We start from the raw sequence: 16,013 nt of genomic DNA on the forward strand, positions 1-16,013 counted from the left end.
TGATTTTCCCCGTGCAACAAAATGTTGATGGTTGCCAGTCTGGTGTGTACGTCACATTTGAAGTACATATTATTGCACAGTGAAAATATGTCAGGTATGTCCTTGTTAAGGTTTTTTATTTTTATTTTTATCGCAGGCCTCTTTCTCTCCAGGTTCACCAGCGCCGTGGTCTACCAGTTACCAGTTAATCAACTGCACGTCGCTCTGGATAAGAGCGTCTGCCAAATGCCAATAATGTCTGCCAAATGCCAATAATGTACCAGTACCTCATCATGTGACTGGGAATTCTGGGAGGTAACGTCTACATCAACTTCCTCATCTCTGGATTAGTGGAGTTTCCCGCTGCCTTCCTCATCCTCTTCACCATCGAGCGAGTTGGGCGCCGAATCCCTTTTGCCTCAGCCAACATCGTGTCCGGGCTAGCTTGCTTGATCACTGCTTTTATACCAGAGTGTATGTTGTTTCGGCCTCTGCTGTATTTTTTACTGAATATTTTCTTGAATTAATTGATTTTATTAGATTTGAGATTGTTGCATAAATGTACTTTTATTTCTTTTAAAGGTATGTTCTGGTTTAAAACAGCAGTGGCGTGCGTGGGTCGCCTGGGTATTACCATGGCCTTTGAAATGGTAATGTTTGTGAACACTGAGTTATACCCAACGTTTGTACGGTAAGTGCAAGCGGATCATCGGGTGAAAATAATATTTTATTTATGTTACAAAAATTCGAGGGATTTCTGCCTGACGATTAAATGGTAAATGGTTGGCATTTATATAGTGCCTTTGTCCAAAGTGCTGTACAATCCATGCTTTTTACTCACCCATTCATACACACACTCACGACAATTGGCTGCCTGCTCATCAGGAGCATTTGCAAGTTAGGTGTCTTGCTCGGGGACACTTCGACACACCCAGGGCGGAATCGAACCGGCAACCCTCCAACTGCCAGACGACTGCTCTTACCTCCTGAGCCAATGTCACTTACTCGTACTATGCCCCATATGCATGGGGATGTGAGTCTGTTTTGTTTCCCTCACACGTTCTTCATGCTGCTTCACCTGCAGAAACCTAGGTGTGTCTGTGTGCTCCACGCTGTGCGACATTGGAGGCATCGTTGCGCCTTTCCTCCTCTACAGACTGGCCGTCATCTGGCTGGAGCTGCCGCTCATTATTTTTGGCAAGGAATTGCGACAGCTGTGCACTTTCTGTCTCACTCTATTTACACTGTCAAATATGTGGATGCTAGGTGCATCATCTTTCAAATATACGTTGGCCTTATTCTACCCTAGATCCCAATCTGTGGTTTAGAGCTCCCGACTACATAAAACTCGTAAACATGAATGTTTCTGAGCGTGTGGATGGATCAAATCTATACTTCAGTAGTTTGAGCGTTTAACTTTGAGAAATAAATTAGTTATTTAAAGTTAGGAAAGTTTGACATTCCATATTTAGACCAAATTGAATCCTTAGAGTTGTGTTTAGAGGCTATGGTTCCAGATCACTTATAGTAGATACTTGTGTATTCTGTATGCTGTATGAAATCCTGAATGAAGTGCACTTGGACTAATTTTTTGTTTGTGTCTTAATCAGGTGTGATTGCACTTATTGCTGGGGGATTAGTCCTATTGTTGCCAGAGACCAAGGGAGTACCACTGCCTGAGACAATCGATGATATTGAATTCCCAGACAGGTAAGGCTGTCTTCTGAAAAAATCTCTTTGGAAACGCATATTACATACATATTTCAAAAGGAAAGCACAGACTATTTATTTTGTGTGTAGTGTATAGACGTAAAAACAACAGATTTTTGCTTTTGGTCTGTCAATATGAAGTCACATGAAGTTACAATGAACTGGCATTGGAAATTATTTTTTTAAAGATAGATATGGACTGCAAATGCTCATCCTTCTTCAAATGCCTGAATTGGTTCCTGTTTGTTGCCTTAGGAACAAAGAAAGCCCCCTGAAAAATCAACAGCTGATGAATCTGTTGCCCTCAGATGTGACAACCAATAAGGAAGCCACAATGTGATTTAGTAATTATCCATCCATTATCTGAACCTGCTTATCCTGAACAGGGTCACAGGGGGGCTGGAGCCTATCCCAGCATACATTGGGCTAAAGGCAGGAATACACCCTGGACAGGTCGCCAGTCCATCACAGGGCACACACACCATTCACTCACACACTCATACCTACGGTCAATTTAGACTCTCCAATCAGCCTAACCTGCATGTCTTTGGACTGTGGGAGGAAACCGGAGTACCCGGAAGAAACACGCAGACACAGGGAGAACATGCAAACTCCGCACAGACAGGCCCCGGCCGACGGGGATTCGAACCCAGGACCTCCTTGCTGTGAGGCGGCAGTGCTACCCACTGCACCATCCGTGCCACCATTTAGTAATTATATTCCACTAATAATCGATAGCTGAACTTGCTTTTATAAAATATACTGTATAATATCTTTTATATATATTATTGTAAAATTGTATATTATAGGGGGCGGCACGGATGGTGCAGTGGGTAGCACTGCCGCCTCACAGCAAGGAGGTCCTGGGTTCGAATCCCCGTCGGCCGGGGCCTCTCTGTGCGGAGTTTGCATGTTCTCCCCGTGTCTGCGTGGGTTTCCTCCTGGTACTCCGGTTTCCTCCCACAGTCCAAAGACATGCACGTTACGCTGATTGGAGAGTCTAAATTGCCCGTAGGTATGACTGTGTGAGTGAATGGTGTGTGTGCCCTGCGATAGACTGGCGACCTGTCCAGGGTGTATTCCTGCCTTTCGCCCAATGTATGCTGGGATAGGCTCCAGCCCCCTGCGACCCTGTTCAGGATAAGCGGGTTAAGATAATGGATGGATGGATGGATGTATATTATAGGACCTAAACTAAAGTATCTATCTGTTATTATTATTCATAGTAGTAGTAGTCTTTCTGAATGTGGTAGGGACTACAACTTCCACATTCCCACAGGAAAATTCCGCGACGTCCACCACGAATGACGTCTAACTTGGTTCAGCCAATCCCGTAATGGCGGGAGCAATAAACGGTCCCGTATAAGAGCAAGACACGTTCTTGGGATCTCTCTTCTCTCTTCTGCTTTTTCTGCTTCTTCTCTTCGATGCACCCTTTTTGGCCTTTCGCTTCAGCTCATCTGCTCCGAGATTCCGGACAGAGGCTGAATGCTGCACAGCGCACTACCAGGACTACAGACACACCCAGTTACCTCGCGGTAACTACGTGGCCTATAGTGAGTGGAAATTGTTGTGCGCGGAACGCTACATCAGTTTACCCCAATAAAGCTCAACAACAAAACAGCAACGAACACCTGGAAAAGGACCAGCGGATCAGACGACAACGCGCTGCTAAGACGGGAACACCCCAGCCTGCGCATCCGGACACCATTCACAGCACCTTCGCCGCTTCTACAAGGACAGCATGTCTTTTGGATCCAGCAATGCGTATGCGACTCAGTAAGAAAACAAACATTCAGGCATAGCCAGTGTTTAGTTTAGTCTAAACTGTTTTTGTGAATCTGTGTTTCAATATTTACCATCCTACCATTGTAATGTGTTTGGTTAGCTACATGTATATGTACGTGAATTGATTCGCCGTCTTTTGCGCATATATAGAGTAAAACTACGCAAGTAGTCCCTTCTCACAGCTAACTCTAACTCATTACCACACCCAGAACTCTAGCTTACTCAAGCTAGCTACTCCCACCTTTCCTTTGTTCAAGCGACACGCGCCCACACACACATACACGCCCTAACTTAACCTACTAACCCCCTACTAATTCCCGTTAGTTTATCTGTTATGTGTTTCTTTGTTTGTTTAATAAATATTTTAAACCCCGGTGTCCGTTTTGGAATCGCATTGACATGAGAGCCGAGTTAAAGCAGTCTTTCGAAGAACTTCCAACCTTCAGGTTATCGGTATGTTTAATCATTAATATTGGTTACTTTAATTAATTAAAATACTAAATTTGTGGTTAGATATTTCTGATAAGTCATTTTGAGTGATTACTTTTTGCAGTTCTACTGCTACACAACGTTTAACTGGCGCCCCGATTTCGTAGAGCGTAAAATCCCTGCGTTATTTGGCGGCCCGTGCGAGGACCCTACATAATTTGGAGTCCAGTGTGAGGACCCCTACACTGTGACCATATTTAAAATACTTTTCTCTATTTATTTTCCCATGTGTTTCAAGAGTTTTCTGTTTGAAGGACAACATCTTAAACTTTGTAATAATTTATACTGTTCATACTTATTGTATTTGTAAATGAAAGAATGATAATGAACTATAAAGATGGTGTGTGAGTGAATGGTGTGTCTGCCCTGTGATTGATTGACCCATCCGAGGTGTATTCCTGCCCAATGCATGCTGGTATAGGCTTCAGCACCCCCCAGCATCCTGACCAGGAATAAGTGGGTTGGATAATGGATGGATATAAACATGGTATGGGATAATTATGCAAGCTGTCTTTCATATATAAAGCCTGAAGCTGGAAAAATAAATATCCCACACCCTCAACTTTGTGTTGTCTTTATCTCAATAGACATACCAACCAGTATACTTGGTCATTCCTGGTATACACACTCATTGATCACTTTATTAGGTAGACCTGTGCAGCAGCTTGTTAAAGCAAATATTTAATCCGCCAATTATGTGGCAGCAACTGACTGCATAAACGCATGGAGACGTTAATGTGATTCTTCAGCTTGCGCTGAATTGATTAGTGCAAAATTGTTGGTTTTGCGAGCTTCGATGAAATTGATACCCTTTTGTAGTATTTTGAAGCCAGGCTTTGAACTCCATCTCCCTCTTGTTGTCAGTCATCAGTACAAGGATCAGTACAGGATTCACATCCTCCAACAATTCGGTTAAAGCACTTCCCAGGCTTCACCTTGGCCTGTCCGCACTTCAGACGGGCTGGTTGGTGAACAAGGATGAACAAACTAAAGCACAGTTACCAAACACAGCACCATTACCAAACGACAAAAATTCTGAAGAATCATGGAGATTCATGCGCTACATGTGTCAGACTAGGTTCCTCAGACCAGACTCAGTCCAGCTCGTCAGGGAAGACTACCTGGGACATGCTCATTTCCACAGGTCGGCACCTTGCAGTACTCCCATCGAGTGCCGGGGTCCGTCGTGTAGCACCAAGGCATTCTCTCATTGTCAGGATTTCTGCAGTAATTCGATTTAAGCCCCCTGGAAAAGAATATGTGTTACCATGGATACTGTAGAAAGCTGACTTACAGTTGATTCAACTAAGCAGGGGACAATCCCCCTGGAGCAAATTGAGGTTAAGGGCCTTGCTCAAGGGTCCAGCAGCAGTGCGGATCTAATTGCGGCTACACCGAGGACTGAACCACCAAACTTGCGGGTCCCAGTCACGTACCTTAACCACGACGCTACAGGCCGCCCCTGTGTAAATAAATGCTCATGTGGCAGCACTCACTTGCACGGGTACTTCTCTGGCGTCCTGGAATGCTCGTGTGGATTCTGAGAGGCCCAGAGCTGGCAGGTCTTCCCTGATCCTGTCACGGAGATGGTTCCCCTGTAGGCACTGCCATCCCCGGTGGCACAGGTCAGCTCCTCCACGATCGTGGGAGGTTTAGGGGCTAAAGGCCAGGGGTCAAAGAGTGAAGTGTCAGGCAATTTGTACAACGGATATAACCGTGGATCGAACAGTCCATATTCTTAGTATTGAAAGTATGTGCTCCCCTCTGTTAAACCCGAAACATGCAGTGTTCTAAACCTATAGCTGAAATACAAAACCGAAAAGGTCCTTTTATTCACCAAAGCAGAATGTTTATAAAAGGCATTTATTTTTCCTCAAATTATATGGATGAATATGTTTATTTATTTATTTGGTTGTTTGTATGTTCACTTTATTTTATCTACCAGCTTCCACTAAAGAATAGTAAAAATAAATACTATTTTGGGAAAGCTCCCATTCTTCTATTGATGGGGCAAAGCTGTGATGCCTATTCTGTAGCTCTGTGCTGAGTGGTGTCCATGAAGGAAAAGGCCTTGACTGACTATGGTGGCAGTGAACTCCCAGCCCTGTGCTCGTCAGGGAAGTCTACCTGGGACAGGCTCATTTCCACAGGTCGGCACCTTGCAGTACTCCCATCGAGTGCCGGGGTCCGTCGTGTAGCACCAAGGCATTCTCTCATTGTCAGGATTTCTGCAGTAATTCGATTTAAGCCCCCTGGAAAAGAATATGTGTTACCATGGATACTGTAGAAAGCTGACTTACAGTTGATTCAACTAAGCAGGGGACAATCCCCCTGGAGCAAATTGAGGTTAAGGGCCTTGCTCAAGGGCCCAGCAGCAGTGCGGATCTAATTGCGGCTACACTGAGGACTGAACCACAAAACTTGCGGGTCCCAGTCACGTACCTTAACCACGACGCTACAGGCCGCCCCTGTGTAAATAAATGCTCATGTGGCGGCACTCACTTCCACGGGTAGTTCTCTGGTGTCCTGGAATGCTCGTGTGGATTCTGAGAGGCCCAGAGCTGGCAGGTCTTCCCCGATCTTGTCTCGGAGATGGTTCCCCTGTAGGCACTGCCATCCCTGGTGGCACAGGTCAGCTCCTCCAAGATCGTGGGAGGTTTAGGGGCTAAAGGTCAGGGGTCAAAGAGTGAAGTGTCAGACGATTTGTACCATGGATATAACCGTGGATCGAACAGTCCATATTCTTAGCATTGACTGTTTGTGCTCCCCTCTCTTAAACCCGAAACATGCAGTGTTCTAAGGCTATAGCTGAAATACAAAACCGGAAAGGTCCTTTTATTCACCAAAGCAGAATGTTTATAAAAGGCATTTATTTTTCCTCAAATTATATGGATGAATATGTTTATTTATTTATTTGGTTGTTTGTATGTTCGCTTTATTTTATCTACCAGCTTCCACTGAAGAATAGTAAAGATAAATACTATTTTGGGAAAGCTCCCATTCTTCTATTGGTGGGGCAAAGCTGTGATGACTATTCTGTAGCTCTGAACTGTGCTGAGTGGTGTCCATGCAGGAAAAGGCCTTGGCTGACTATGGTGGCAGTGAACTCCCAGCCCTGTGCTCGTCAGGGAAGTCTACCTGGGACAGGCTCATTTCCACAGGTCGGCACCTTGCAGTACTCCCATCGAGTGCCGGGGTCCGTCGTGTAGCACCAAGGCATTCTCTCATTGTCAGGATTTCTGCAGTAATTCGATTTAAGCCCCCTGGAAAAGAATATGTGTTACCATGGATACTGTAGAAAGCTGACTTACAGTTGATTCAACTAAGCAGGGGACAATCCCCCTGGAGCAAATTGAGGTTAAGGGCCTTGCTCAAGGGTCCAGCAGCAGTGCGGATCTAATTGCGGCTACACCGAGGACTGAACCACCAAACTTGCGGGTCCCAGTCACGTACCTTAACCACGACGCTACAGGCCGCCCCTGTGTAAATAAATGCTCATGTGGCAGCACTCACTTGCACGGGTACTTCTCTGGCGTCCTGGAATGCTCGTGTGGATTCTGAGAGGCCCAGAGCTGGCAGGTCTTCCCTGATCCTGTCACGGAGATGGTTCCCCTGTAGGCACTGCCATCCCCGGTGGCACAGGTCAGCTCCTCCACGATCGTGGGAGGTTTAGGGGCTAAAGGCCAGGGGTCAAAGAGTGAAGTGTCAGGCAATTTGTACAACGGATATAACCGTGGATCGAACAGTCCATATTCTTAGTATTGAAAGTATGTGCTCCCCTCTGTTAAACCCGAAACATGCAGTGTTCTAAACCTATAGCTGAAATACAAAACCGAAAAGGTCCTTTTATTCACCAAAGCAGAATGTTTATAAAAGGCATTTATTTTTCCTCAAATTATATGGATGAATATGTTTATTTATTTATTTGGTTGTTTGTATGTTCACTTTATTTTATCTACCAGCTTCCACTAAAGAATAGTAAAAATAAATACTATTTTGGGAAAGCTCCCATTCTTCTATTGATGGGGCAAAGCTGTGATGCCTATTCTGTAGCTCTGTGCTGAGTGGTGTCCATGAAGGAAAAGGCCTTGACTGACTATGGTGGCAGTGAACTCCCAGCCCTGTGCTCGTCAGGGAAGTCTACCTGGGACAGGCTCATTTCCACAGGTCGGCACCTTGCAGTACTCCCATCGAGTGCCGGGGTCCGTCGTGTAGCACCAAGGCATTCTCTCATTGTCAGGATTTCTGCAGTAATTCGATTTAAGCCCCCTGGAAAAGAATATGTGTTACCATGGATACTGTAGAAAGCTGACTTACAGTTGATTCAACTAAGCAGGGGACAATCCCCCTGGAGCAAATTGAGGTTAAGGGCCTTGCTCAAGGGCCCAGCAGCAGTGCGGATCTAATTGCGGCTACACTGAGGACTGAACCACAAAACTTGCGGGTCCCAGTCACGTACCTTAACCACGACGCTACAGGCCGCCCCTGTGTAAATAAATGCTCATGTGGCGGCACTCACTTCCACGGGTAGTTCTCTGGTGTCCTGGAATGCTCGTGTGGATTCTGAGAGGCCCAGAGCTGGCAGGTCTTCCCCGATCTTGTCTCGGAGATGGTTCCCCTGTAGGCACTGCCATCCCTGGTGGCACAGGTCAGCTCCTCCAAGATCGTGGGAGGTTTAGGGGCTAAAGGTCAGGGGTCAAAGAGTGAAGTGTCAGACGATTTGTACCATGGATATAACCGTGGATCGAACAGTCCATATTCTTAGCATTGACTGTTTGTGCTCCCCTCTCTTAAACCCGAAACATGCAGTGTTCTAAGGCTATAGCTGAAATACAAAACCGGAAAGGTCCTTTTATTCACCAAAGCAGAATGTTTATAAAAGGCATTTATTTTTCCTCAAATTATATGGATGAATATGTTTATTTATTTATTTGGTTGTTTGTATGTTCGCTTTATTTTATCTACCAGCTTCCACTGAAGAATAGTAAAGATAAATACTATTTTGGGAAAGCTCCCATTCTTCTATTGGTGGGGCAAAGCTGTGATGACTATTCTGTAGCTCTGAACTGTGCTGAGTGGTGTCCATGCAGGAAAAGGCCTTGGCTGACTATGGTGGCAGTGAACTCCCAGCCCTGTGCTCGTCAGGGAAGTCTACCTGGGACAGGCTCATTTCCACAGGTCGGCACCTTGCAGTACTCCCATCGAGTGCCGGGGTCCGTCGTGTAGCACCAAGGCATTCTCTCATTGTCAGGATTTCTGCAGTAATTCGATTTAAGCCCCCTGGAAAAGAATATGTGTTACCATGGATACTGTAGAAAGCTGACTTACAGTTGATTCAACTAAGCAGGGGACAATCCCCCTGGAGCAAATTGAGGTTAAGGGCCTTGCTCAAGGGTCCAGCAGCAGTGCGGATCTAATTGCGGCTACACCGAGGACTGAACCACCAAACTTGCGGGTCCCAGTCACGTACCTTAACCACGACGCTACAGGCCGCCCCTGTGTAAATAAATGCTCATGTGGCAGCACTCACTTGCACGGGTACTTCTCTGGCGTCCTGGAATGCTCGTGTGGATTCTGAGAGGCCCAGAGCTGGCAGGTCTTCCCTGATCCTGTCACGGAGATGGTTCCCCTGTAGGCACTGCCATCCCCGGTGGCACAGGTCAGCTCCTCCACGATCGTGGGAGGTTTAGGGGCTAAAGGCCAGGGGTCAAAGAGTGAAGTGTCAGGCAATTTGTACAACGGATATAACCGTGGATCGAACAGTCCATATTCTTAGTATTGAAAGTATGTGCTCCCCTCTGTTAAACCCGAAACATGCAGTGTTCTAAACCTATAGCTGAAATACAAAACCGAAAAGGTCCTTTTATTCACCAAAGCAGAATGTTTATAAAAGGCATTTATTTTTCCTCAAATTATATGGATGAATATGTTTATTTATTTATTTGGTTGTTTGTATGTTCACTTTATTTTATCTACCAGCTTCCACTAAAGAATAGTAAAAATAAATACTATTTTGGGAAAGCTCCCATTCTTCTATTGATGGGGCAAAGCTGTGATGCCTATTCTGTAGCTCTGTGCTGAGTGGTGTCCATGAAGGAAAAGGCCTTGACTGACTATGGTGGCAGTGAACTCCCAGCCCTGTGCTCGTCAGGGAAGTCTACCTGGGACAGGCTCATTTCCACAGGTCGGCACCTTGCAGTACTCCCATCGAGTGCCGGGGTCCGTCGTGTAGCACCAAGGCATTCTCTCATTGTCAGGATTTCTGCAGTAATTCGATTTAAGCCCCCTGGAAAAGAATATGTGTTACCATGGATACTGTAGAAAGCTGACTTACAGTTGATTCAACTAAGCAGGGGACAATCCCCCTGGAGCAAATTGAGGTTAAGGGCCTTGCTCAAGGGCCCAGCAGCAGTGCGGATCTAATTGCGGCTACACTGAGGACTGAACCACAAAACTTGCGGGTCCCAGTCACGTACCTTAACCACGACGCTACAGGCCGCCCCTGTGTAAATAAATGCTCATGTGGCGGCACTCACTTCCACGGGTAGTTCTCTGGTGTCCTGGAATGCTCGTGTGGATTCTGAGAGGCCCAGAGCTGGCAGGTCTTCCCCGATCTTGTCTCGGAGATGGTTCCCCTGTAGGCACTGCCATCCCTGGTGGCACAGGTCAGCTCCTCCAAGATCGTGGGAGGTTTAGGGGCTAAAGGTCAGGGGTCAAAGAGTGAAGTGTCAGACGATTTGTACCATGGATATAACCGTGGATCGAACAGTCCATATTCTTAGCATTGACTGTTTGTGCTCCCCTCTCTTAAACCCGAAACATGCAGTGTTCTAAGGCTATAGCTGAAATACAAAACCGGAAAGGTCCTTTTATTCACCAAAGCAGAATGTTTATAAAAGGCATTTATTTTTCCTCAAATTATATGGATGAATATGTTTATTTATTTATTTGGTTGTTTGTATGTTCGCTTTATTTTATCTACCAGCTTCCACTGAAGAATAGTAAAGATAAATACTATTTTGGGAAAGCTCCCATTCTTCTATTGGTGGGGCAAAGCTGTGATGACTATTCTGTAGCTCTGAACTGTGCTGAGTGGTGTCCATGCAGGAAAAGGCCTTGGCTGACTATGGTGGCAGTGAACTCCCAGCCCTGTGCTCGTCAGGGAAGTCTACCTGGGACAGGCTCATTTCCACAGGTCGGCACCTTGCAGTACTCCCATCGAGTGCCGGGGTCCGTCGTGTAGCACCAAGGCATTCTCTCATTGTCAGGATTTCTGCAGTAATTCGATTTAAGCCCCCTGGAAAAGAATATGTGTTACCATGGATACTGTACAAAGCTGACTTACAGTTGATTCAACTAAGCAGGGGACCTTCCCCCTGGAGCAAATTGAGGTTAAGGGCCTTGCTCAAGGGTCCAGCAGCAGTGCGGATCTAATTGCGGCTACACCGAGGACTGAACCACCAAACTTGCGGGTCCCAGTCACGGACCTTAACCACGACGCTACAGGCCGCCCCTGTGTAAATAAATGCTCATGTGGCAGCACTCACTTGCACGGGTACTTCTCTGGCGTCCTGGAATGCTCGTGTGGATTCTGAGAGGCCCAGAGCTGGCAGGTCTTCCCTGATCCTGTCACGGAGATGGTTCCTCTGTAGGCACTGCCATCCCCGGTGGCACAGGTCAGCTCCTCCACGATCGTGGGAGGGTTAGAGGCTAAAGGTCAGGGGTCAAAGAGTGAAGTGTCAGGCAATTTGTACAACGGATATAACCGTGGATCGAACAGTCCATATTCTTAGTATTGAAAGTATGTGCTCCCCTCTGTTAAACCGGAAACATGCAGTCTTCTAAACCTATATCTGAAATACAAAACCGGAAAAAGTTGAATGCTGCTACATTTGCTCTCAACTGCACATGTTCTCCTCACCACACCGCCTCCTCCACCTCAGTCCTCGTTCTCTGCTGATGACTTTGCAGATCTTTTCGATGAGAAGGCCACAGACATTCTCAGATCCTTTACAACCACCGCCCCCCTCTCTGTGCCCTTCCCCCCCTCTAGGCCCATCCCTTCCTTTTCCACTTTCTCCCCCCTTACAGACTCTGATGTTTCTCAACTCCTGCTCTCCCACCACCCTACAACCTGTGCCCTTGACCCTATCCCCTCTTCTCTTCTCCAGACTATCACACCTGACATTCTCCCATTTGTCACCTGCCTTGTTAACTTCTTCCTGTCTTCTGGCTGTTTTCCAGCGTCCTCCAAGAGGGCCCACATCACCCCGCTCCATCATCCAGAACTACCGCCCGGTATCTCTTCTTCTAAAACCATAGAACGAGCCACTTCTCGTCAACTTTATTCTTTCTTTTCTAACAACAACCTGCTAGACCCCCATCAGTCTGGCTTCAGATCTGGTCACTCGACAGAGACCGCACTCCTCTCCGTCAGTGAATCACTCGAACGAGCAGCCTCACTCTCCTCTGTCCTCATTCTTCTAGATCTCTCTGCAGCCTTCGACTCTGTGGATCACTCCATTCTCCTGTCCGCCCTGTGAGCAACGGGCATCTGTGGCACAGCCCTGGACTGGATTGAGTGCTACCTCTCTGGTCGCTCCTTCCAGGTTGCCTGGGCAGGTACGGTATTGACACCTCGGCCCCTTGCCACAGGAGTTCCCCAGTGCTCAGTCCTTGGGCTCTTTACACTAGTTCCCTTGGCCCTGTTATCACTGCACATGGTCTATCCTACCTCTGCTATGCGGACGATACCCAAATCTCATTCCCACCATCTGATACGCAGGTTTCAGCCCATATCTATGCTTGCCTGAGTGACATCCAGAGCTGGATGGACAACCACCATCTAAAGCTCAACCCAGGCAAGAATTAAATGATATTCATCCTTGCCATTACCTCTCCCCATCTGGATCTCTCCATTTCCCTAGGGGATACCACACTTATGCCATCACCCAGTGCAGGGAACCTCAGCGTGGTGATGGACAGCAGACTGTCCCTCTCCGAGAACATTGCGGCGGTGACCCGGTCATGCAGGTTCTTCCTATACAACATCCGGAGCATCCGCCCCTTTCTCACCCCCTACTCGACCCAGCTCCTGGTCCAAGTGATGGTTCTGTCCTGCCTGGACTACTGCAATTCCCTCTCGGCTGGCCTCCCAACGTCCGCCATCAGACCCCTCCAACTTATCCAGAATGCAGCAGCTCGTCTGGTCTTCAACCTTCCCAAATACTCACATGTCACCCCCCTGCTTACTTCCCTCCACTGGCTACCTGTCATGGCTCACATCAAATTCAAAACATTGGTGCTAGCCTTCCAAGCAGTTAAGGGGTCTTCCCCAGCTTACCTACAAAGAATCATCAAACCCTACACCCCTGCCTGACCTCTTCGTTCAGCCTCCACAGGCCGCTTGGCACCTCCCCCACGCTGAACTTCCACCTCACGCTCACGACTACTGTCTGTTCCCCCGTTGAGGTCAGAACTGTAGAATCTCTTCCCACCTTCAAGCGCAAACTGAAGACGCACCTCTCCCCGTCCCTCCCTACCTCCCTGTGAACCTTAATTGTTGTCTTTCTGTGATTTAATTTTTTGTGTATCAGTATTTTTAGTTTGGCTAGGTAAGCAGTGTTTGGCTAGGTAAGCAGTGTTTGGCTAGTTAAGGGGTTTGGTCATACTTTTGCTTTGTTTGTTTGTTTGTTTGTTTGTTAAAAAAAAAAAAAATTAAAATAGGCCCTGGTCCTTATCTTTGTTGTGCAGGTAGAGGTTGAATTTGTACTTCCCTCTAGGGTCTCTCAGTGCACTTATCCCTGGTTACGGGTATGCACTTTGTTGTACATCGCTCTGGATAAGACTGTCTGCCAAATGCCATTAATGTAATGTAATGTAATATACAGAGCCTGTCCATTTTGTGCCGACTCACCCTTCTTTTCATACAAGACCGTGCCTCTCCTTCTCACCACGCTATTGTCAACAAGGCAAGGGTTTCGTGCGTCATTGCTCCAATGCAGTGCGTATGTCGGAGTACACACGGTTTAATGTGATCTTTCAAATTGTCAACTCATTTAAACTTTTCCCAAAACAAAACAAAACAAAACACAAAAAGGAGTCAAGAGCAGATACCCAGTTGGACATAAATTATACTATGAGGAGAACACTCATAGTATAATTTACACATATTTGTAGCATATATTTATCACTCCAAAAGAGGGCTGTTCAGGAGTCAGAAAAGCAGTCCATGCATACTCCATACACTTTCTGGTCTTGAATATAATCATCCGACCATTAACAAAATTATTGATATAGTTGGTACATACTGGATGCTCATTTTAAACTTCTCATGTCATTATCAAACGAATGGTGATAGATTATGTTGGTCTATAAAAATAAAATGCAAAATGCAGTGCTGAAGTGTTTTCATAATGTCAGCATGAAATTTCACATTTATTGAACACTGGAAACAAAATTTCCAGACTAAATGAAGGGGAGTCTCCATACAAGATTCAAATCCTTTTTTGACTGATATAACAAAACATTCTAGAGCTCTTATTGTTGATTGAGAGAAAAATAACGGTCAAGGGACATGCAAGAAAATGAGTAAATGTGCCGGGAATAATACCTCACATTCTGGAATATTCTTTTTTAGGTTGGTTGTACACACAAATCCACACAAATTAATACATTGATTCAGAATTTAAGGACGCATCCTTCATAATGGAAAGCAACATTCTGAAGCACTTCGTATTTCGATTATTTCAGTTGGGTTACAAAGAGAGAGCTGTCATTGAAACAAGAATAGTCAACACTATTCAACAAATCAATATAAAAATGAGAAATACAAACAAAATTATATTATAATTATAATTTGGCAATTCTTTCACATGTAATTAATGTACATCATATAATGGAGAATGCAATACACATATTGCATAATCAAAGGATAAACATTAAAAAAGTAAGCCATCTTAATGAACAAATTGTCCACAGTGGGTTCAATTGTCATTAGTGCCTTCAAGCCCACTTTGATGTCAGTGTAATTCAGTTTTTTACAGGCCAGAGTGTACTCACCAGCAGATAGGAGGTTGCAGAGTAAGAGACTTATATTGAGTTTCATGTTGTGCCACTGGCAGGCAGGGCAGAGCATACAGCCTTCCTGTACTGTGTTATGTGCTTTTGTTAGTCCAGACAGTCAGGCAAATAACGAGATGGACACCAGTCATCAGTCAATCATTGTCCTAACAAGGACAGAGAGCAGAGGTCAAACTTGGTTTTATAAATGCCCACTGATCCCCCCCAAAAAAGTTCATTTTAGATCCATCACTTATGGTATCTTATCTGTAAGCTAATTGGTGGAGTTTATCACTGTTATACCATGAACACAAATTAAAATACACGAAACACAGGAGTGTGTACATATGTAACCCCCCCCCCCACACACACACACACACACACACACACACATAGCTGAACTTAATTCCTGTAGGAGATTACTCTTGTTATTTCAAATGAATGCCACAATTTGGATTTATAATTTACAATTTAGCAGATTTATTAAATAAATTAACAATTTACGAGAAAAAGATTGTGTTTGTTCTGTGTCTCTTCAACATTGAACGTTTAATATTTAACTGAAAAAGACCAATATCTCCTTTGCTAACACAGCAACATTTATACAATTTACAAAGCAGACTGATCTTGAGTTTTTTTAGTAGAATGTGAGCTAAAATCCTCTGAATTATTTTGGGATAAACTAGAAATATTTTACACAGAGGCATGCTTAAATATTACCAGTTAAAATAATGATTTCAGGATATTTAAAAGTCAAAAACATTTTAAAGACAAGTCAAAGACAAGTCAAATATATGGGTAGGTTGTATAGTGCCAAAGGCTGGGATATCTACAAGCGTAGAATGTACAAAAATGCAGTCCAAAGTTTGGAAAAATGTTCTTAACATCAGAAAGCAAATTAGAGCTATTCCATGTAAAACCAGTAGAGGACCTACTTGCCTAACAGAAGTGCAACTTTAAAACAAGTAGGCCACTGCCATTTCAAT

At 45.2% G+C, this 16,013-nt stretch overlaps 2 protein-coding genes across 2 annotated transcripts; both read right to left on the reverse strand.

Moving 5' to 3' along the window:
* Nucleotides 1-4,526: 4,526 nt before the first annotated feature.
* On the reverse strand, nt 4,527-5,700 carry LOC133128241 (putative apolipoprotein(a)-like protein 2). The gene is made up of 4 exons (XM_061241620.1): nt 5,694-5,700; nt 5,463-5,625; nt 5,088-5,212; nt 4,527-4,927 (listed from the first exon to the last, which is right to left on the reverse strand). Exons 1-4 carry the CDS (start codon nt 5,698-5,700, stop codon nt 4,827-4,829), a joined length of 396 nt encoding a protein of 131 aa, XP_061097604.1. The 3' UTR covers nt 4,527-4,826.
* Nucleotides 5,701-6,079: 379 nt separating this feature from the next.
* On the reverse strand, nt 6,080-11,253 carry LOC133128242 (apolipoprotein(a)-like; the record flags this gene model as incomplete). The annotated part of the gene is made up of 11 exons (XM_061241621.1): nt 6,080-6,218; nt 6,469-6,631; nt 7,105-7,229; nt 7,480-7,642; nt 8,132-8,235; nt 8,486-8,648; nt 9,122-9,246; nt 9,497-9,659; nt 10,128-10,252; nt 10,503-10,665; nt 11,139-11,253. Coding segments are annotated over 11 exons (1,548 nt in total), but the record flags the coding sequence as incomplete, so codon positions are not given.
* Between the last annotated feature and the right edge of the window lie 4,760 nt (nt 11,254-16,013).

Source organism: Conger conger, chromosome 5 (genome assembly GCF_963514075.1).
Source record: "Conger conger chromosome 5, fConCon1.1, whole genome shotgun sequence".
Taxonomy (NCBI): Eukaryota; Metazoa; Chordata; class Actinopteri; order Anguilliformes; family Congridae; genus Conger; species Conger conger.

Excerpts from the sequence above, each read along its gene's own strand:
- LOC133128241 (XM_061241620.1), bottom strand. Across the intron at positions 5,213-5,462 it reads CCAGAGAAGTACCCGTGCAA|GGGGCTTAAATCGAATTACT; the intron begins GTGAGTGCTGCC and ends ATTCTTTTCCAG. Across the intron at positions 4,928-5,087 it reads TGGAAATGAGCATGTCCCAG|CCCGTCTGAAGTGCGGACAG; the intron begins GTAGTCTTCCCT and ends TTCACCAACCAG.